The sequence below is a fragment of the Ictidomys tridecemlineatus genome, chromosome 1 (assembly GCF_052094955.1).
Source record: "Ictidomys tridecemlineatus isolate mIctTri1 chromosome 1, mIctTri1.hap1, whole genome shotgun sequence".
NCBI classification, from domain to species: domain Eukaryota; kingdom Metazoa; phylum Chordata; class Mammalia; order Rodentia; family Sciuridae; genus Ictidomys; species Ictidomys tridecemlineatus.
In genome coordinates, this window is record NC_135477.1 from 153,721,180 (window position 1) to 153,743,547 (window position 22,368).

Consider the following 22,368-nt stretch of genomic DNA (forward strand, 5'->3'; position numbering starts at 1 on the left):
ACCAAGTCCATTTTTACATCTTAGCCCAAAGCAGATGTCTCTAACCATACTTTTATATTTAAATACCATTTTTAAAGGATAAAACTGGGTTATTTGTTATACAGAACATCCCACATTTTAAATTGTCTGATTCTTCTTGGTGTCATTTATTTGGTCCATTTCTTAGACAACTGTTCTTAGGTTCAATTGCTTTAGCAAAAATAACTCCTACCAAGTGATATCCTGGTGATGTGAAGCATGATTAGTGTATTCAGGTTTTGTCAGCCTGGTCTATCCATTTTAAATCTCACATGAATTTTATGTCTGATTTTAGCAACCATGGATTATCTCTAACTAAACCCATCATTTCAATAATGATTTTCTAATTCCATAGTTCATTTATTACTTGAAATTCTTCTATTAAAAAGTTTTCCCTCATGAACTGATTACCATTCAATAATCTGAATAGAAAAACCAGAATTTTTTTCAAAACTCTGATTTTTAGAGTAACAAGTTGGTCCTCTAACAACCTCTAGTTTCAAATCACTTGCAGTTTTTATTCATTACATGCTGTAACTGCCTCATTTGTGGATATGAAGAGGTCCTTTAAGAGGACAACTAAATACTTATACTACCACCACTATGGTCTTAATACCTTCTTGGTTTTATGACAGAAGATCCACTTTATACATTTTTAGCTGTAGGTTTGTAGTAATTTCCCCAAGGATCCCTAGGTTCCTCTATGTAGGAGTGACATTTAAAGACAACCCTAGAGCAGTCTAAGGTGAAATGGGGTAAGGCAGAAATTCATTATTTTATTGAGGATGTAAAATAGCAATTTTTTGTCTTTCTTTTTTTTGTGTGTGGTGCTGGGGGAGGGTCAAATTCGGGGCTCACACATGCTTGGGAAGTGCTCTGCCACTGAACCCCCAAACAGTATTTTCCCAAATTCTGCTATTCCTTCAGAGTTTATTGTCATTCTTTTATAAACAGGGATATTCATTGTTTCTAAATTGTCATTGCTATGGACAGAGAAACTATGTTTTTGAAAAAAGAAAAATAAGCTGGGTATTTATACTGTTATGTATAATTCAAAATAAATAAAGCTATAGAGTTATTACTTAATTTCAGCTTTTTTCTTTTAATATTTTTTAGTTGCCAACGGACCTTTATTTTACTTATTTATATGCAGTGCTGAGAATCGTGCCTCACACATGCTAGGCAAGTTCTCCACCACTGAGCTACAACCCCAGGAAGGTAAATGGTCAAAGGGAAGATTAAGACAAGCTTTGAGAGGTTAAGACTTTTGAGACACAACCTCAATAGGGATGAGGGTGGGGGGGGTCCTCAAAGGTTAAACTGCTTTACCACCCATGGCCAATGATTCAATCAGTCATGCCTATATAATGAAGCTTCTATAAAATTCCAAAAGGACTGGATTTGGAGAATTTCTGGATGGCAAAGGTGTGGAAGGTGGGCTGTAGCATACCAGGAGAGGGCTCCATGTCAATTCTAACATAATCTTACACTTTGGATCTCTTCATCGATAACTTTCTAATATTCTTTATAGCAAACTATTAATAAGTAAATGTTCCTCTGAGTTCTGTGAACAGCTCTAATAAACTAGTTAAACCCCAGGAATGTCTTATGATCTATACCCTCCTTCATTCACTCTCTTTTCCCTATCTTTCTTTTTCCTTTTTGTGTCAAAGGAAAGCTGTCTCCCTGTGCTCCAATCTCTCCTTTTAGCTTTCCACATATCCTGCTTATTAATATCTGTCTTTGTGTTCAGGTTTTCCCTCTTAAGTAGCAAGCTCCCCATGTCCCCTGCAAGTCTTGTCTATCAGGAAAAATCTTTCATCACTCTACTGCTGAAGACCCTTCGTTTGACTTCTTATTTCTTAGGGAATAAAGTTTAAATTCCTTAGCATGTGATTTAAGCCCTTCATAGTCTAGTGTTAATTTCCTCATCTAATATTGGTTCACAGTTCCCAGCCTTCTCCCCACTATTCCTAACGTTCTGCCATTCAACTCTCCTGTCTCATTTATCTATCCTCAGCTCTGTGGAAAATGATCACTTTGCCTAACTTTCCTCCCAGTCTCTGTCTGCTGCAGGTATATTCTTTGAACTTCATCTCAAGTATCACTACCTTCTCTGTGAAGTGTCCCTGACTCACCTGGAGTAATATCATTTTGCGCCTAAAGAGAAACACTTATACCACACAGAATTTTGATGATGCTGTCTGCATTCCCAACAGATTATAAGCAAAATAATAAACTCAGTTCAAACACCTATTCTTTCTAGTTCTTTTGGAACTGTTACTCCTTAATAAACAAAATCATTCTATCATACAATAATAACAAAAGTAGTTGCCTTTTCTTGACCATACAATCCTTTTCTAGAGGAAAAGTATGAATGGTATATGTAATACGCCTACTTATCCCCCCAATTTAGAAGGAAAAAACTTTGAACCCACATTTTTTCAAAGATTTAAATGTATAAATGCAGAGTACTAGCAAGTATTAGCTTCCCCTGATACAGAGACATTTGGTATATTTCTATATTTTGACATGCAAGTGCATTCTCTATTGACTACTCACTAAATCTTTTTAAAAATATTTTTTAGTTGTAGATGGACACAAAACCTTTATTTTATATATTTATTTTTATGTGGTGCTGAGGATTGAACCCAGTGCCTCATATGTGTGAGGCAAGCAATCTACCACTGAGTTAACAAACCCAGGCCTTACTGAACTTTTAAAGTGAAAACAGGTAATAAAGTTATATTTCATTTTGCTAATCTGGAGACATTTATAAGGTCTAAGATACTGTATCCACATGTTAAAAAAGTTCTTGCAAAAAGTTTTTAAAATATCTTAAAAATCATACAGTAGATGCTAAGGTGTCATCTTTTGCCTTCAGGCAGATCTTCAGCATTACATAAATTAATAAATAAAATAAGGATAGTGTGTTATGTAAAAATTAACTGTAAAGTTAATAAGATTAAAGTTAAAGCCCAGCATTCTTACTTTAAAACTGGTAAAACTGACTTGCTCGATGTTTAAGGCCAAATTTAAATATTAAGGTTAAAATAAAGGGGCCAAAAAAAACAATACTTGGCTCTTGCCCTCTAAGTCAGCCTGAACCCAGGACAGGGAAAAAGCTTTGCAACTCCAGGCCACATAACCTCCCGATAAGGGAGATTAATGAGACCACTGGAGAACAGAAAGCCAATGAGTGTACATGCTGCAAAAGAGGAGGGTCATTTAAAAAGGAGACATGTCTGATGCTTCCAAGGGAAGCCATATAGTCAGCAAGACCTTGACCCATCCTAATGCAGATGACACTAACAGAGCTAAAATGCCACTCACACGTTCCCCAAGAATGTCCTCCAAGGAAACTCAGCTGACTCTTACCAATACATAGAATAGATGTTTGACCAGCTTGGTTTTAAACACCTAGTAAAAACAGTTAAAACCAAAGCACAGCCATTCCTGGACATTTAAAAAGAAACAACAGTTATTTTAATGTAACTTAAAATGTACACTAGTGTTAGCATCCCCCAAAATAAGTAAGACTGGAGACAACAAAAGAAAAATTCTTAGGCAAAAATGCCTGATAACTACCAATAAATGCCAGAAGTTTCTATTCAGTTTAAGGCCTACAGATCTTCCTAACTTCCTACATAGGTAGGTGTAATCAATATTTATTAATATAATCATCTAGCCCTAAATAACAAAAGGATCTTTACTGAACACAGAGGTCACGCCAAAAAGGTATTTTTACAAAAACAGATGACATTAACTAATTTAACTAAATGTTGTGTCTACATTCCTGATAATTCTGACAATGTTAAAGATTTATGTTCCCTAAAAAAGTGCCTTATTAGGCTTTGTTAGGCCTTGCTATTGGGACATTTTCTCAGGTCTTCTGCCTCCTGGTAAACAATTATTAATTTCTGTCATTTTCATGATATTCATGGACAGGTTCCAGATGCTACAACTGCTATTTTGTATTAATCTTACTTCAGCACTCATGTCTTTTTGTTTCTCTCACAGAAGTGCCCACCCCAGGTGAATTTACATCCTGTTCTTCCTGAGCCAGATTTTTACCATGGACTCCTTGACCCACTGTTTCTAAAAAGGGACTCCAAACTGCTTGCCCACTGCACATTGCCCCCTTTCAGCTGGAAGCAGTAAGAACAGTCATCGCCCTTTTCCCTTACGGCAGTTGGAGGTCCCTAATATTAGAGGAAAAATTACGGTCAATGTAGATGTTCGCCAACGTGTCTAGCTCAGGAAGATGTACCTGGGAAACTGCTCCCAAGATCACCCTGGGTGATCTCCCAGAAAGAGACACTCGCTTCCACAACCCAACTTATAAGTGGAAAAAAACTCCCTGTTCACCAAAAATTGTGCTTCCTGGGTCCCACTTTGAACTCTTTGACTAAATCTCCAAATTGTCAATAACTCTGAACTATGTAACCTACTATTTTGATGGAATAAAGGGAAAAGAACACCTAGACTTATTAAAAGGCCAGGCCCCACTGATTTATCATCATAGACGGGCTGCATCCATTTTAGTTCCCCTCCTAACTGGTTTGGAAATAGCTGGATCTACTGCTTTAGGAACTGCAGGTCTTATCACAAACTCTAAAAATTTTAAGTCCTTCATTCATCAAATAAATATAGATTTAGAAAAACGAGAAAGGTCAATCTCTAAACTAGAGGTTTCACTAGACTCTCTGACAGAAATAGTCTTACAAAAGAGATGAGGTCTAGATGGTCTCTTTCTGAAACAAGGAGGACTTTGTATGGCCCCAGGAGAAACTTGTTTCTATGCAAACCATTCTGGGATAATAAAGGACAGTTTGGCGCTTGTGAGAAACAGGTTGAAGGAAAGAGATGAAGCACCAGAAACTTCAGGCAATTGGTTCCAAAACCAATTCTCATGGTCCCCTTGGTTGACTACCATCAGTTCAGCCATAGTTGGGCCCCTAGTCCCTTCTCCTGATTGGTATTACTGTGGGACCTTGCCTCTTAAAAACCCTCCTAAACCATATACACAAAAAAATGTAGATGAGGTCAGACTTATGGTCTTGTGAGCCCAGTATAGTCCCTTAGACACAGAAGGAGGAAAAAAAAAAAAAACTGAGGCCTAATGATGTGCAAGATTGACATCAAACCTACTAAAACCTGTGGGGAATGTGATAGTAGGAGCAAATATGACTCCATTTTGTTTTATGACTTCATCCTGTAAAACAACCATGCCAAGTAGAAGAGTCATGACTGGAGCAAGATGTTCTTTTCCTTTTGCTATAGAAACCTTTAAGAACATGGAACTACCTAATGGGGTTTTGTTTCTGTAACTAAGGTTACGAGGCTCTGTTTCTGTAACTGGGGTGACTGGGCTAACTGTGATTGGTTAGGCTTCCCTCCAATTGACTGCACTCTCCCGCTTCTGTAACCTGGCTTGCTTGTATTGGCTAGACCCCCTGAACATCCCTTTTGCGGTTTTCAGGCTTATAAGGAGTGCCCTTGCAATTGTTAGGGGCTGATCAGGGGAATAGCTTTATGTTCTGGTCAGCCGCCACCAGTGTGCTTTAGTAAAGGCTTGATTCGATTATACATGAGTGGTCTGGAAGTCAGTTTATGAAACCCTAGGTCAAAGCTTTAACTATAACATATGTATTTTTACAAGAAATCTTAAGATATTCTAAACTCCATTAGGTAGGCTGTGAAAATTTATGTATCTGCCCTTTTCTTCAACAGCAAAATAAAAATTTTATTGTAGTTTTAGGAATCAGATTTGACTACTTTGGGACTAAAAGTGCAATATCAATCAAGAAATTGTTGAAAAAAATAACAATTTTCAGAAAAATCCTTGGGCACAGTTTCAATATAAAAGCACCAAACATTTACTCTTTTAAGTAAAATAACTATCGCTGACTTAACTTAAAAAGTGACATTACATTTAAGTTTAACATTAGGCATCATCTGAGCTATCTGTGCCTAAACATAGTATTCTGATGTATTGAAACAATTTTTCAGGAAGAACAAACCACAGACACTTAAGCGGTAAACTAAAAGCCAAAGCAAACTAAAAGCAAAAGCGTTAGATTTTTATATCACATGTAAAATGGTCTTAAGTGTTACCATTGTGCTTACATTGTGATTAGAAAACTATTTACAATGTGTAGCTCTCCTTAGTAACATATTCTGTAGAACAACTGCTTCATTATATAACATTTTCTTGGGGAAAATCAGAGTCTTTCTTAACTTACTGTTTTTCCTTGGTACTAGTTCTGGCCTCTCTTTTAAAATAGACAAATGTTTCAACCAGTCAAGTTGCTGCCACCTGCTTATTAAACTTTAATAAGCTAAGCTTTTTAAGTCACATAAAAATTTCATCAAGCATTTCACAATGTTAGGGAAAACGGAAGGAAGAAAAAAGGTCAGAACATCACTTTCCACTGAAGCACTGTCTGGAGAGGGATGCTTTGAAAGGAGCCACAAAACAAATGCTAGGGAAACAAGCCCTGTTTATGGCCAGTGCCAGATGGTGACTACATTTACTCCTTCATCTCACATAGGCCTCTAACTGGGTGCTGCTAATTAAAGCACTATCTTCAAATAGCAGGCTCCCGGGACAACTATGAGTTTTTTCCAAAGGTCTCTGGAAGTGCTACATTCAGCTAATTATTACTATAGGCTTTCTGTCAAGCAGCTCTTCCTCATTTTATTTTCAGTATTTCATATGGCAATGTATTTTTTTAAAAAAATCTTTAATCTGTTTTTTATTTTAAAGTCATATGGCATTTATAATAAGGAAAGAGGAGGTATGCTATCCAGGAACCTTGAGACTTGAGGAAAACGCAGCTCCTTGGGCTTCCTACTGCTTATCCTATATTCCAGACAACATGCTACAGAAGCCTCCAATCTGGAACTTCCAACAGGAAACAGACAAAGCCAAGAAAAGCCTAATTCCTCTAGTCAAAGCGCCAGGAAGAAGGTGATCTAATATCAGAAAACTTTTCTGGGCAATACCTATTCTACTCTAGCCAGATGCCTAGGGGAAAATCACACTATTTCTCTTACCCTAGTTCCACCAGCACCCAGTGGGAAAGTAGTCTCCCAACCCAGCTCTTCAGGGAGAACACTGATTTGAAATTTATACACACTCCACCCAACAGCAGAACACAGATTTTTTTTATAAGAAATTATTCTTTTAAATTATTTATTTATTTTTATGTGGTACTGAGGATCTAACTCAGGGCCTCACACATGCTAGAGGAGCGCTCTACCACTAAGCCACAACCACCCAGTCCCAGAACACACATTTTTTAATTAATTTTTTATGCATTTTGATATATCATAGATGGGATATAATTTCTCTTTTTTCTGTGTGTACATGTTGTAGAATCATATTGGTCATGCAGTCACATACATACATACAGTAATAATGTCTGTTTCATTCCACTTCTTTCTTATTCCCATGTCTCCTCCCCTCCCTTCACTAATCTAAGTAACGCTTTTCTTGTCTAGTGCCTTCCCCTTATTGTGACTTAGCATCTGCATATTAGAGAAAACATTCAGCCTTTGGTTTTGTGGCTTATTACTTGGCATGATATTATCCAATTCCATCCATTTACTGGCAAATGCCATAATTTCTCTGTTCTTTAAAGGGGAGTAATATCCATTGAGTATATATACCACGTTTTCTTTATCCATTCATTTATTGAAGGACACCTGGTTCCATTTGACCCAGCTATCCCACTCCTTGGTTTATACTCCAAAGGACTTAAAATCAGCATACTACAGTAGGTCAGCCACATCAATGTTTATAGCAGCTCAATTCACATTTTTTTTAAGTACCCATGAAACATTCATCAAGGTAGACCATATCCTAGATCATAAAACAAATCTTAAGAAACAGAAAAAGAATAGGAATCAAAGTATTTCGCTGATCATAATGGAGCCACTAAGATAACGTGACAATAACACCAAGATAATAAAGAATATTAAACTTTTTTTTTTTTTTTTTGGTATTGAGGATTGAACCCAGGGGCACTTAACCACTAAGTCACAGTCCTATCCCTTTCTTATATTTAATTTAGAAATAGGGTCTTGCTAAGTTCCTTAGGGCCTTGCTAAATTGCTGAGGCTGCCTCAGTCTCCAAGCCACTGGGATTACAGGCGTGCTGCTGTGCCTGGCTAAACACATTTCTTAATAACATGAGTCAAAGAGGAAGTGTCAAAAGAAAAAGAGGGCTGGGGATTTGGCTCAAGCAGTAGCGCGCTCGCCTGGCATGCATGTGGCCCGGGTTCGATCCTCAGCACCACATACAAAACAAAGATGTTGTGTCTGCCGATAACTAAAAAATAAATATTAAAAAATTCTCTCTCTCTCTCCTCTCTCACTCTCTCTTTAAAAAAAAAAGAAAAAAAGAAAAAGAAAAACATAGAACTGAATGAAAACATAACATGTTAAATTAATTAACAATTGAAAATGTGTGGGACACAGATAAAGAAGTGCTGAGAAAAATCTATAGCTCTAAATGCATATATTAGAGGTTTTTCTTTTGTGGTACTGGGGATTAGAACCCAGGGCCTTGTGCATGCAGGGCAAGCACTCTATCAACTGAGCTATATCCCCAGCCCCTAAGTGCATATATTAGAAAAAAGAGAAAAGGTTTCCAATAAATAAACTACAAGCTTAAATCTAAAAAGGAAAACTATAAAACTTTTAGGGAAGATAAAAAGAAAATCTTTGAAATATTTAGGGTTAGGCAGGGTTTTTCTTTTTATATTTGACACAAAACACGATTCATAAAAGGAAAAATTCATATATTAAGCTTCATCATAATTAAAAACTTTTGCTCTTTAAAAGACCCAAAAAAGAGGTTGAAAAGACAAACTAGAATGTAAGAAAGTATTTGCAAACCACACATCTGAAACTGAGCAGTAAAAAACAATCCAGGCAGAAAATGGGCAAGAGACATAAATGGACATTTCACTAAAGAGGATGGCAAATAAGCACATGAAAAGATAATCAACATCAGTAGTCACTGGAAAATGCAAATTAAAGTCAAAATTATTAAAATAGAATAAACTACTGATACTCCCAAGTTGGAAGGACATCAAGGGAATTATGCTGAATGAAGAAATCTAAACTCTAGAGGTGAAGCACAATATATCTCTATATAGCATTCTTGAGACGACAAAGCTGTAGACGTGGGGAACAGATTAGTGGTGGCGAGGGGTTAGGGAAGAAGGTACTATGACTGTAACAGTAGCACGAGGAATCCTTGCGATGAAACTGTTGTGTATCTTGACTGTGATGGTCACATGAATATAAGACTGCACAGAACTAAAAACACACATACTCTCACATAAAGAGTCCAGTGAATGCAGTAAAATCAGTAGATTACATCCACATCAATTTCTAATGTGGAATACTAACTATAATTATAGTTGTAATACTAACTATAATCAAGCAATATATTATCACTAGAAGAAAACAGATCTCTGCATTATTTCTTACAAATGCAAGTAACTTCAATTATCTCAAAATAAAGTTTAAAAAATGCAAAAGGCCAGTATTTCTCAGAAAGTATACATAATCTGAATCTAATCATGAAGGAATGTCAGACAAACTCAAACATAAAATCTGACCCTCTTGGCAAATGTCAATGTCATGGAACAATAAGAGACATGACAATGAAATGCAATGTAATCTGTAAATCTGATCCAATCAAGCTGGGGTTTTCTTTGCTATCAAAATGGAATTATTGAACAGTTTTACACAACTTGAAAACTATTTTATACAACTATCTGGTCTGTAGATTAGATAGTGCACTGCATCAATGTTAATTTCCTGATTTTGAATAATCATACTATGGTTAAATAGGAGAATGTTCTTGTTTTTACAAAACACACAATGAAGTATTAAAGGTAGGGTGCACCATATCTAAAACTTACTCTCAAATGGTTTATATATTTTTAAACATAGAAAAGAAAATATAGCAAATGTTAACAGCTGGATAATATTCATGAAGGGAATACTTTTGCATTATTCTTGTAACTTTTTGTAAATTATAAAACTTATTAAAATAAAAAATTCAAAAGTAGACAATATACTTCATAGAGCCTGGCATGTTCATGTTCAATAAACTGTAATTTTCAGAAATTTCAAAGGCTGGGGATGTGGTTCAGTGGTAGAACTTCACTAGCTTGCATGAGACCCTGGGTTCAATTCCCAGTACTGCAAAAACAAAAACAAATCTTATAACTATTTTCAGATGAAGAAACAAGTTGAGAAGCTAAATAAATTGTCCAGGAAGAAAATAGGTAAACTGGTAATAAGGTAGGAATATGAACTCACACCTTTTCCATGCCAAAGTCTATTCTTCTTTTACTAGAATAAGGAGAGATGAAAATTCCAACTCCTCCATGGGAATCCTTGTACACCGATAGAACAAGATCACGCTATGCAAAACTTGGCTTTTCTCTAAGCAATTCACTTCTTAGTTCCTAAAAGAAAAGTCTAGGACAGGGACAACCCAAACCCAACTCTTAGGATATTACACAAACTAACAAACTCAGAATCATCATCTATCTACACCCTTCATCTGGGGAACTGCCTCTATGTAGAGTCTTTATTCATTAAACCAAAATTCATTGAGCCCTTAGGATGTGTAAATTAACAAAATTCTAAAATGACCATTCAGAGAGAAATTCTAAAATGACCATTTCTTCTACTGTTCTTCCCCACCTCACCCTCATCCCATGTCTGAGTTTAGATATGATAGGAAATTTATTTTTAATTGATTTTTTCTCCTGAATAGATAATACATAGTTCAAAATTTATGTGGGAAAAAGATTAAAATAGAAAAGGGTATAGAATGAAACCTCCTCAATCCTCCCAGCTCCCCTCTCTTGTGACAACTAAAGTTACCATTTTAAAAATACAACTTTGACCTGTGACTCTACATCATGTACAACCAGAAGAATGAGAAGTTATACTCCATTTATGTATGATGTGTCAAAATGCATTCTACTGTCATGTATAACTAATAACAAATAAATAAATTTTTAAAAATACAACTTTGTGATATTTCTCCAAATTAATAGAATTATTTATATCATATCATGACATTATCTGGCTAACCAGAATATCATCAGTGATAACTATAAATAAAACAATTTCCCCTTTTAGGTATTTAAAATATTAGTGTAGATATGTTTTCAATGTATTACAATGACTCTAAGGTTACAGCTTTTTTTTTTTTAATATTTATTTCCTAGCTTTTTTTTTTTTTTTTTAGGTGGACACAATATCTTTATTTTACATATATGTGGTGCTGAGGATCGAACCCAGTGTCCCACACATGCTAGGCGAGCACTCTACCACTAAGCCATAGTCCCAGCCCCTAAGGTTACAGCTTTAATCAAAAAAAATGTTGCAAGATGTGTGATCACAATAGCGCCTATGGATTATAGTTATCGTTGGAGAGTTCTGGTAGCTCACCTGGTTCCTGTCACGTGCATTTGTGTACCTGATCTTCTGAATGAAGTAGAATATGAGCCATGCTGAAGAAATAATCATCAAAACAATAAAGGATATTGACACGAAGACTAGAGAACCACGGCTGAAATTCTTTGGTGGCATCCGAGTTCCAACAGCTATTGTCATTTGTACAGAGATGTTTTTCTCCAGATAACTCAAAATATCCTTACCCCTCAATTCTGTTATCATGACAGCAATAATATCTCCAGTGCCTGTAATGCAAAATAAATATATACACTCAAGTGACATTTAGAATTTTTAGAAAAATAAAATATGTTCCTTAGAAAAACAATTTTTGCTAATGGGAAGAATTTATAGATTCAGCTTTTCAACTGAAATGAAGCTGCAGTTGGGTATGTAGTTTCCAAGTGGGACCATGTTGTATAATACCTAAAACTTAGACATGAGGCGTTAAACAACTGCAGTGTTAAGAACAGTATTAACTTGTCTTAAAGACAACTACATTTTAAAAAGATTATTAAGCCAGCCAAATGTGACAACAGATAATATCACAGCATAATATATAGCCATGGAAATGTGATAAAATCATGGTGGGTTTATATTATAAAACTTTTTCTATCTTAAGTGGTCTTCAGAAAGTCCTAATATCTTAAGAAATGAAGAAAAATACTGTTACATATAGTACAAGTAGGTATTTCTTGCATTCCTGGAGCACCTATTATGTATAAACTGTACAAGGGATAGAAAGAAGCATAAGGCATGGAGCTTTATAACATCACTGAGACTTACAACATATGCCTAGTAACAGAACTACAACAACAAATTGTCATACCTTTTATTAGTAACATTTCAAACTAACCTTGGTCCTATATGTAGACCTGACCCAAATAAGGCTCCTTTCAAGTTACTCCAAAGTCCTTTTGGAACTCAAGCCCTTCTTGAGAAAGATTCAAGCTTTAACATTCGGACTAGTTTTGCATAAAAAATCTCCAACTTCTAATAGCTGTTTAGACGTCTGTCACAGCCACAAATAATGCAACTATAAACGTGGTCTTAAGTTGCCCTTCTAAGCCCTTTCTAAGCCCTTCTAGTCCTTTCTTTCCCTCTTAATTTCCAGAAGCTGGTATACATTCAAGACAAGTAACTACCTCTCCTGTGGATAGCATAAAATCTCTCTCTCTTTCCTTCTACACAATGGAAATAGCTTCCTAATTTTAGGAAACAGAGAAGCTTGTCTACCATTGATATGTCAGCAACCAACCTTTTATAAAGCTACTTATGGGTACATGCAATCTGACTTCTTCAAAGAACTCTTAAGAGAGATAGAAGTATAGGAGAAGAGGAATAAACATTTTATTTGAGGAAAGAGAAAAGTATAATTATCTATTAGAATATGAATAAGTCTTGTGTATGTAAATGTAAACTACCAAACAAAACAAACAACCCCTAACACTTGACTTTCAAAAGCTTCTTTGATGAGTGTTAAAAACATTTGGCTTTATATGTTTCATATTTAGCTAAAAGAACTATCCTTGTATTACGTGTAGTCAAAAGACTACATGTGACAGAAAAAAAATCAATAAAAGAAATTTTATGAAAAATGTAATCCAATGGAATGTATATTTATATATTACCTTATTCAAAATTGTTCCAGCCACTTTATCAGAACAGCAGTTTATCAGAACACTGATTAAAAATCCATAACAAAAAGAAAATGCAAAATTAAAGCAAGCAATAAAATTAACATCTAATTACCTTTCTGAAATGAGTTCTGGTTAATAATAAATTAGAGAAAATCATAAAATAATGCTAAGCCAGCTTAAATTTCCACCTAGAAATCTTAGGTTTGTGCTTTTAAATGTTGTTCAACAGGCAATGATCTGTGGTATAAGATACCAGGTAAGGCTATAAAGTAACTGAGACGGATCCCACAAACAACATATGACAATCAGTCTCATTGCTTTATAATCACACCAGGTACAAACAGTTTTAGAAATCAGTTCTGAGGCTCCCTCTTGAAGACTCAAGCTGAAAAAGGAAGAGGGAAAGCTGCACAAGTAGCTGAGGGAACCAATCCAGGTAATTTCTTTCAAACAACACTAAATAAATGTATCAACTAATTTCAACAGGAAAGCTGTTTGGGAAAAGAAATGTTTAATTATGTCAACCATCCATTCAATGATATTTATTGAGCACATACTATTATAGAGGCTCCTTTCACTTCTTTATTTTTTAAATTTTCCTTTTCTTCTTAAATAGACAAAAAAATTCCCCCTCCTTTTCTTTCTTGTGGTACTGAAGATTGAATCCAGGGGTGCTCTACCCCTGAGCTACACTATACCCCAGCCCTTTTAAATTAAAATTTTAATTTTTTTCAAGTTCTGACATACATTTCATTTTTTTTTTAATTAGAGCTTTATTGTTATACATGTTAGTTGGGTTCATCCCAACAAACTCATAGGTTTAATTTTTATCTATTTATTTAAAAATTTTTTTAGTTGTAGATGGACACGATACCTTTATTTTATCTATCTATCTATCTATCTATCTATCTATTTATATGTTATGCTGAGGATGGAACCCAGTGCCTCACACATGCCAGACAAGTGCCACAACCCCAGCCCCATTTAATTTTTATTTTAAGACGGGTTCTCACTAAGTTGCTAAGGCTGACCTTGAACTTGTGATCCTCCTGCCTCAGCTGCCTCTTAAGTAGCCAGGATTGTAAGTATGTGCCAGGTGCCCTGCAAAAATTACCTGTTCTTGATGACATGAAAACTGCATCTGCTCTCAGGAGAGCAAAGAAGAATCATAAGGGACTAGAAACAGAATAAAACACAGGCATAGTTTCATCACCTCAGTACACAGGAGCCTGGGAAGAATGATGGCAAAGTAGTCTAAGTCACTAAGATCCAACAAAATGAAAAATAACTGCAACAGATCATCAGAATACTAGTGAAGGACTGAGTTATTTTTTTTTTAAGAGAGAGGAGAGAGAAAGAGAGAATTTTTTTATATTTATTTTTCAGTTTTTAGTGGACATAACATCTTTATATTATTTTTAGGTGGTGCTGAGGATCAAACCCAGCGCCCTGCACATGCCAGGAGAGTGGTTACCGCTTGAGCCACATCCCCAGCCTAGGGGATGTGGACTGAGTTCTTAATTGTGTTAGGTTTTAAAGCCCTTATAATCTGATGAGTTATATAGGGGACTACTCCTAGAAGAAAGGCCCTGTGTTTCCCCATACCTTAAGCCCAATTTAAGGATATGTCATTTTGAAATAAAGATTTGGAGAGCCTGGCTAGTTTCAAGAAGAATATTAATGCCAGAGAAAAGTTAACCTTCAGGATAAAAATGGGTTAGATCAAGCAGTGAGTGATTAGTTAAGGGTCAGCCAGAGTGTAGTGATATAAACATTTAAGTAGAGATGTAGTCCTTGGTAAACACTGCTAATAAATCATGGATATAGCTTCAGCATCCCATGCATTTCAACATGTCTGACAGCAGCTATTCATTAATCAGAGATGATTAATGAAATTAAAAACCTATTTGTGGGGATGGGGATGTGGCTCAAGTGGTAACGCGCTCACCTGGCATGCACGGAGCGCTAGGTTCGATCCTCAGCACCACATAAAAATAAAATAAAAATGTTGTGTCCACCAAAAACTGAAAAATAAATATTAAAATATTATCTCTTTCTCTCTCTCACTTCTCTCTCTCTCTCTCTCTTTTTTAAAAAAATCTATTTGTGAGCTGGGCGTGGTGGTGCAAGCTTGTAATCCCAGCAGCTTGGGAGGCTGAGGCAGGAGCATTCAAGAGTTCAAAGCCAGCTTCAGCAACATAAAGGTGCTAAGCAACTCAGTGAGACCCTGTCTCTAAATAAAATACAAAAACGGCCTGGGGATGTGGCTCAGTGGTTGAGTGCCCCTGAGTACAATCCCCAGTACCCTCCTAAAACAAAAGCAAACAAATAAAAACACAACCTATTTGTGATTCCTACTTTTAACTATTTTCTTGAAAAGCTTGCTCCCCGGGGCTGGGGATGTGGCTCAAGCGGTAGCGCGCTCGCCTGGCATGCGTGCGGCCCGGGTTCGATCCTCAGCACCACATACCAACAAAGATGTTGTGTCCGCCGAGAACTGAAAAATAAATGTTAAAAAAATTCTCTCTCTCACTCTCTCTCCTCTCTCACTCTCTCTTTAAAAAAAAAAAAAAAAAGAAAAGCTTGCTCCATTGTTATTTTTTAATGGATATCTATGCTCACTGCTTGAGTGTTATGGTTTGGATCTGGAATAGCCCTAAAAGCTCAGGTGTTGAAACCCCAATGAAGCAAGATTCTGAGGTGGAGCTTAAGATAAGGACTGAATCATGAGGGCTCTGACCTCATCAGTGGAATTCAAATTAACCCTGATAGCTGGATGGACTACTGGGAGGTAGAAAGAAAGTAGGTAACTGGTGGTGTGCCTTAAAAGGGTTTATCTTCTCCTTGGCCCCATCTTCTCTCTGCTTCCCATCTGCCAAGAGATGAGCAGCCTTCCTCCACCACACTCTTCCATCATGATGTTCTTCTTCACCTCAAGCCCAGAGAAATGGAGCCAGCTGACCATGAGCGGAATCCTTTAAAATCTAAATCAAAATAAACCTTTTCTTCTCTAAGTTATTCTTGTCAGATATTTTGGTCACAATAACAAAAAGCTGACTAACACACCGAATCTGGTTTCTTTAATAAATACTCCTATTCTGTTTTTTAAATATTTTTTAGTTGTTGATGGACCTTTATTTTATTTATTCGTATGTGGTACTGAGAATCGAACCCAGTGCCTCATGCGTGCTAGGCAAGCGCTCTACCACTGAGCCACAACGCCAGCACCAATATTCCTTTTCTTTTCTTTTTTATTTAAAATAATTCTCAAACCCACAGAACAGTTTTAATACTATGTGAATATTCATGTCCTTTTTATTTAGATTTGTCAACTGGTAATATTTCATCCTTTCTATATGTATTTAATTTTTGCTGAACCAATGAAGAGTAAGTTGCAAACAATAAAACACTGAATTCCTAAGTACTTCAATAGTATCTCCTAAGAACAAGTGTATTCTAAATGCTCAGAATTCATTTATTTATACTTGAGATATTTAACTCTAATAACACTGTTCTTTAATATACAGTTCATACTGAAGTATCTCTGCACTGCTCCTAGTAATTACTTCCACAATTGTTTCATTTAGTTTTATATCCAGGTTCCAATTGGGGGCTGTGGGCACTGTCCTTAGTTGTCACATTTTATTAAGTCTCCTTTGATCTAAAATAATTCTGCAGGTCATTTTGGTCCACCGTTCATGACACTGATGTTTCTGAAGAGTTCAAGCCAGAGACTTTGAAAATATTCCTTAAGCTGGGTTTACCTGATTGTTTCCTGATGATTATATCTCCAAATTAAACACCCGGTAATACAGCTATGAGGTAATTCTATGTCCTTCCTTCTCAGGACAGTATATCAGGAAGCACATGGCAGGTTTTACTTTTATTGCTGATGGCAAATTTTATAATTTAGTTAATCTTGTAACATCCAGATTTATCTACTGTAAATGAATGCTTTTCTCTTTTTAATTAATAAGCAATCTGTGTGGTAATACTTGCATATTGTGTGAATAAGCAGTTCCTCAATAGGCTTTCATTCAAGGCTCTTAACATCCGCTGATGTTCACCTCAATTATTATAATGGTATTTGCAAAACTGATTTTTCTAATGCTTTAATTTCACCTACATTTTGTAAAATGATTCTATAATCAGAGCATTAACAACATTTTCTACTTATCTTTTTTCCTATTAAAAACAGAATGGTTGGGAGGGCAATTTTTCTATAAAACAGAGCCTTACAATTCCCAGCAAAACCTATTTTTCAATGAGGAAAACAGACCAGTGGAAAAATGGACTCCTATAGTCCTGGCTACAGAATTAATTTTGAAGGGCCAAAAACAGGAGCCTCAGAATTAGCCTCCTTTTGGGCTCATGAATCAGAAGATCTAGGTTCAAATCTCAGTCTGATATTCAACGTTACTGAATTTCAGTTTTTTTCTTTCAAAGAAGAAAAAAAACTTAAGACAGATGCTCAGTAAATGCTACAGCTTGGTGAGCTATCCAACTTGTGTTGTTATTATTATTCACAGAAAGCAAAGGAAGACATTGTGGGAAGGAAACCAAAAGCCCCTACCACAGCATTTGGGACTCTGTTCTTTCTCTTTAATTTCCCCTTCAAGCTCAGGAAGCACTCAGGTACTTGCTGACCAATGTTCCTGTTACCAAGAGGATTCTGGCTTTAGCTCAGAAAGTCAATCTACTTAGTTGCGAAGTGCCAGAAATCCCTACTCTCCTTCTTACCTCTTCTGGGAGTAAATCTCAGGGCAAGCCCAGTGCAGCTGCATAGCTGATTTTAAAGGAAGACCCAAGAAGAGAAAAGTGAACGGACACAGGGCTTGCAAAATAGAGAGAAGTGGTTTTAACTTTTTCACTATAAGTGTATATGTTTTCTATGAAAGTAACAACCCTCTATAAAATCTATTTAACAGTTTTTATGCCTTAACAGATAAATTTGTTTCATAAGCTCAAATCACCTGCCGAAGTTTTAAGGACTCTCAAAACTCAGAGAGACATATAATTTCAGGAAACTAGCCTTCAAAAAAAGTTCAGGGGGATGCTGCATTCCTACATTAAATGTCTACAAAGATATTTTATAACAGTAATTACTAGCAATGGTATTACAGTTATTCTTATACAACTCAATGACCTATTTACTTGTCAAACAGAACATCATATGCATTAGGTGAAAAATTAAAATTGCTATAAAGTTTTTTAAAAAAATTGCTGAAAGGACAGACAGGTATAATTCAGAGGTTTTCTATGATACTCTGTCATGCTACACATACTGGAAGAACTCTATGCTGTTTGTTTCTCAATCAGTCTAGTCGGCTCATTCAGGGTCTAACACCTTCCCTTCACGCTCACTTCCATTGACTTAATTAAGTCACTCTCAACTGTTTATCTACAATAGTTTTATTTTTTCAAGATGGGCACAGTGTTGCATGCCTGTAATCCCAGTTACTTGGGAGACTGAGGCAGGAAGATTGCAAGTTCAAAGCCAGCCTTGGTAACTTAGCAAGACCGTCTTGAAATAAAAGTAAAAAGGAGAGGGGATACAGCTCACTGACAGAATGGTTGCCTAGCAAGCACAAGGCCCTGGGTTTGATTCCCAATATCACACACATATATACATGCAAAGTGTTTCCTCATTTCTTCAAGCCCAGTTCTCATTTTTTCTTTTCACTGATTCCTTAATGAACTCGAAGAAAAAAATATGCTACATTTTATTTTTATAAATTCAGTAGAGCAGTAATTCCAACAGATGTAGTTGACAGGCTATATCAATTATAAATTTCCTGCTGAAATTTGTCAGTAGTTTTGCTAAAACATGTATCTGTTCCTCCTGTCAGTCAAATAAATTTTAAACTCCTTAACCTGATATTTAACACATTCGGGGAGCCAAATGGTCCTCAAGGTAATTGGTAAGTCATGTTTTGATGGACATCTTTTGATTCAAAGAAACTGCTAGTCAGTGTCTGAAATAGTGGCTCCTGCAATTTAAGCAAAAAGGAAGAGTGAAATCAGGAGGAAAAAAATTGGAAAAAGTTGGAGAAAGAGTTCAAGGAACTGGAAGCTTCAACACCACCAAATGACAGGAGGAAGGGGGAAAATGGGCAGAGGCAATGACCAGAACAGGACACTGGAGTTCAAGACTTGAGATATGACAATTCAGGGAGATGATGAGGTCCAGAGGAGCAGCTATAAGACAGGTTCTGGTCAAAAGAGAGTCACAGAGTCTTTAAGTTAAAAGAGTTTGGACATGTTATCAATCTTCAACATAATGTAAGAAAGGTAGGGAATGTAGCTCAATGTTAGAGTGCTTGGTAAGTGTAAGGTCCTGAGTTCAATCTCCCAGCTCTGCCAAAAAAGAAAAAGACAAACATAATGTAAGACCTGCCACCACTAAATTAACACTTTTTAGATAGTTGGTTCTATCACTTTTAAGACAATGAGGGTCTTTTTTAAAACTAAAATCTTTGTGAAATGGAGTATTTATTTAGTCTCAAAGTACCTCCCCACAGAATTTTTATTAATTAAAAAGGAAAAGAGTAGTTTCATGGTACAAATGCCTGGAGGACATTCATGGCTTTAGGTCCTGTCCTGGGAAAAAACAGCACTGAAAAACTGTATGTCATCTAAGAATGATGCAAAATATGACCGATTATAAAGGGCATCATTACTTTATGTATCATAACAAAAAAAAGTCCTAAAAAAGTGTCAATGAATATAAGAAACCATCCCAACCTCAAGTTGTATAATGCGGACAATGAAAATGTCCACATTACATTACATGCACATTAACAGTCCTTCAAATAATCAAAGACATCTTCCCTTGGATCCTACTTCAAGCTTTTTTCCCATACTAACTATTCCCAGAGCTTCATCATTAGTTGGAAAAAAAAATGCGCGCGCGCACACACACACACACACACACACACACACACACAGGATTGAACCTAGAGGCATGCTATCATTAAGTTATCTCCAGCTCTTTTTATTTTTTATTTTGAGACAGTGTCTCTTTAACTTGCCCAGGCTGGCTTCAAACTTGCAATCCTGCCTCAACCTTCTGAGTCACTAGAAATATAGGCATGCACCACTGCACCTGAGAGGAAAGTTAGAAATATTATATTAACCTAGAATTCAGAACTTTGAGAATGAATTGCTGTTCATCCCTGATATACCTCTTCATTCCTGATATTTAGTACGTATTCTCCTATAAACAAAAATAAAAATTCATAAACAGAATACAACTTCCCAAGTCAGGAAATGATCAGTAATGGATACATTACATTATATTACCTAATTTCAGAATCTACTCAAGCTTTCCCAATTTTCCCATTAATGTCCTTTGTAGCAGTCAAGATCATAATCACCCAGCTGCACTTGACCATTCTTTTTAGTCTCTGTCTGGAATAGTGACTCTCTCCTTGATGTTCACAACCCGAACACTTTTAAAGATCACAGTCTAGTTATTGTGTAGAAGTCATTTCCCCACAGATGGATTCAGGTCATGCACCTCTGGCAGTAACATCACAGAGTGATGCTGTGCTGTTTGCAGTTTATACTACCAGGTGGTGCCCAGATTTGATCTGTGCTATTACTGATGAAGTTCACTTTGATCATTTGGTCAAAGTGATGTACTGAGGCATCTGTACCATGAAGCTTCTCATTCCCGCTTTGCAGTTAATAAAAAGATCTGTGGGGAGGTACTTTGCGACTAGGTAAATACTCCATTTTTTCATTAAACTTTCAATTCACTTTTTTACCTTTTAGATAAATATAGATTTATGGTTTCTATTTTATTCAAGGTTAAAATTTTATTTTAGGTTAAAATAGTTACTATCATATATATTCACTTTTATACCAGAATTCCAAATGATACTTGATAAGAAACTTATCAAGTTTAAGAGTTTTTTCATCTTATTCTTTTCTGGACATTAATTTTTAAAGTATTTTTACTAAAATAAAATGTTAGAAATGAATATAATTCTTCTGATTGTAAAGATCAGCATAAGAACAACATCTCCAACACCACATCTGATTATGTCCACAGGGATATAGCCCAAGATTCCGGTATTTTTTTTTTTTTTTTAATGTGGCCATGGCACACATTAGCCAACAATGAGCTCACAAGATTAAACGGTCCCAGGGATTTTTCACTCAAACTCTTATTTATACCAAATCTCCTAGAATCCTTGTTACTTTGGTAAAATTCTTCCATTTTTATATTCTATTTTCTTCCATTTTTCCTCCCCATGGTACTGGAGATTGAACCCAGCAGCTTACCTATATTAGGCCAGTGCTCTACCACTGAGCTGCATCTTGAACTCTTTTTATTTTAAATTTTGAGATAGTGTCTCCTCAAGTTGACCAGGCTGGTCTGAAACTTGGAATCCTCCTGCCTTAGTCTCCCAAGTAGCTGGAATTACAGACATGTACTTCTATGCCTGGCTTCTTATAAGATGATGATGATGATGATGATGATTTTTGGGTATTGAGGGTTGAACTCAGAGCCTCATGCATGCTAGGCAAGTGCTCTACACCAAGTTACATCCTCAGCCCTTCTTATAAATTTTTGATAAAATTTTTTTTAATGGGGAGGGAAAGAATGGTCAAGTACAGAGTTAAACATTCTAACCAGGGTAGAGATAAGTTGGGAGGAAAGTAGCTCACACATTAGCTTTTACACCCAGCACACCAGAATTCTAAAAAAGACCTTCAAATTTGTTGTTTCAGAGTCCACAAGCCCAAGGACTCAGGGAACAGAACATTAAGTTTATAGAATATTAAGTTAACAGACATAGGATGGTGGGAGCCAGGTTTCTCACTTTTGAAGTGGCAGTTTTGAGATAAGGAGGAAAGCTAGAACAATCCATGTAGTAATTGATTAGAGTTAGTGACATAAGTATTAACTCATTCTCGGCTTAACACAGATACAGATGTTTAAATATAGAAATATTTATGGATACATTTATTTCTATAAATATGTAGGAAAATTTATAGGTAGTTAGTATAAACACATGCATTTCTTTGCTCTTTCAGGCCCAGAAGCAACAGATAACCTCAGTGGTAACAAGCACACCTAATGCCCAGATTGTGTTTTCTTGTTTTAATCTCTCTTTTTAGTAATACATGACATTGGCATTCATTTTGATATAACAATACAAGCATGAAATATAATTTTCTATAATCCAGCCCCTGTAACTTCCCCTT

The 22,368-nt window shown here is 36.0% G+C and overlaps 1 protein-coding gene across 4 annotated transcripts in view; it reads right to left on the reverse strand.

Annotated features, from left to right (window-relative positions):
• Positions 1–22,368, reverse strand: part of Rnf130 (ring finger protein 130) — a 122,645-nt gene that overhangs the window by 56,827 nt on the left and 43,450 nt on the right. For all 4 annotated transcript variants that reach the window (XR_013438984.1, XM_078050062.1, XM_078050073.1 and 1 more), the window contains exon 3: positions 11,510–11,760. Coding sequence is in view for 3 of the 4 variants with exons in the window: in XM_078050062.1 (XP_077906188.1) it covers positions 11,510–11,760 (251 nt within the window). In the remaining variant the exon portion in view is untranslated. The remainder of the gene's footprint in view (positions 1–11,509; positions 11,761–22,368) is intronic.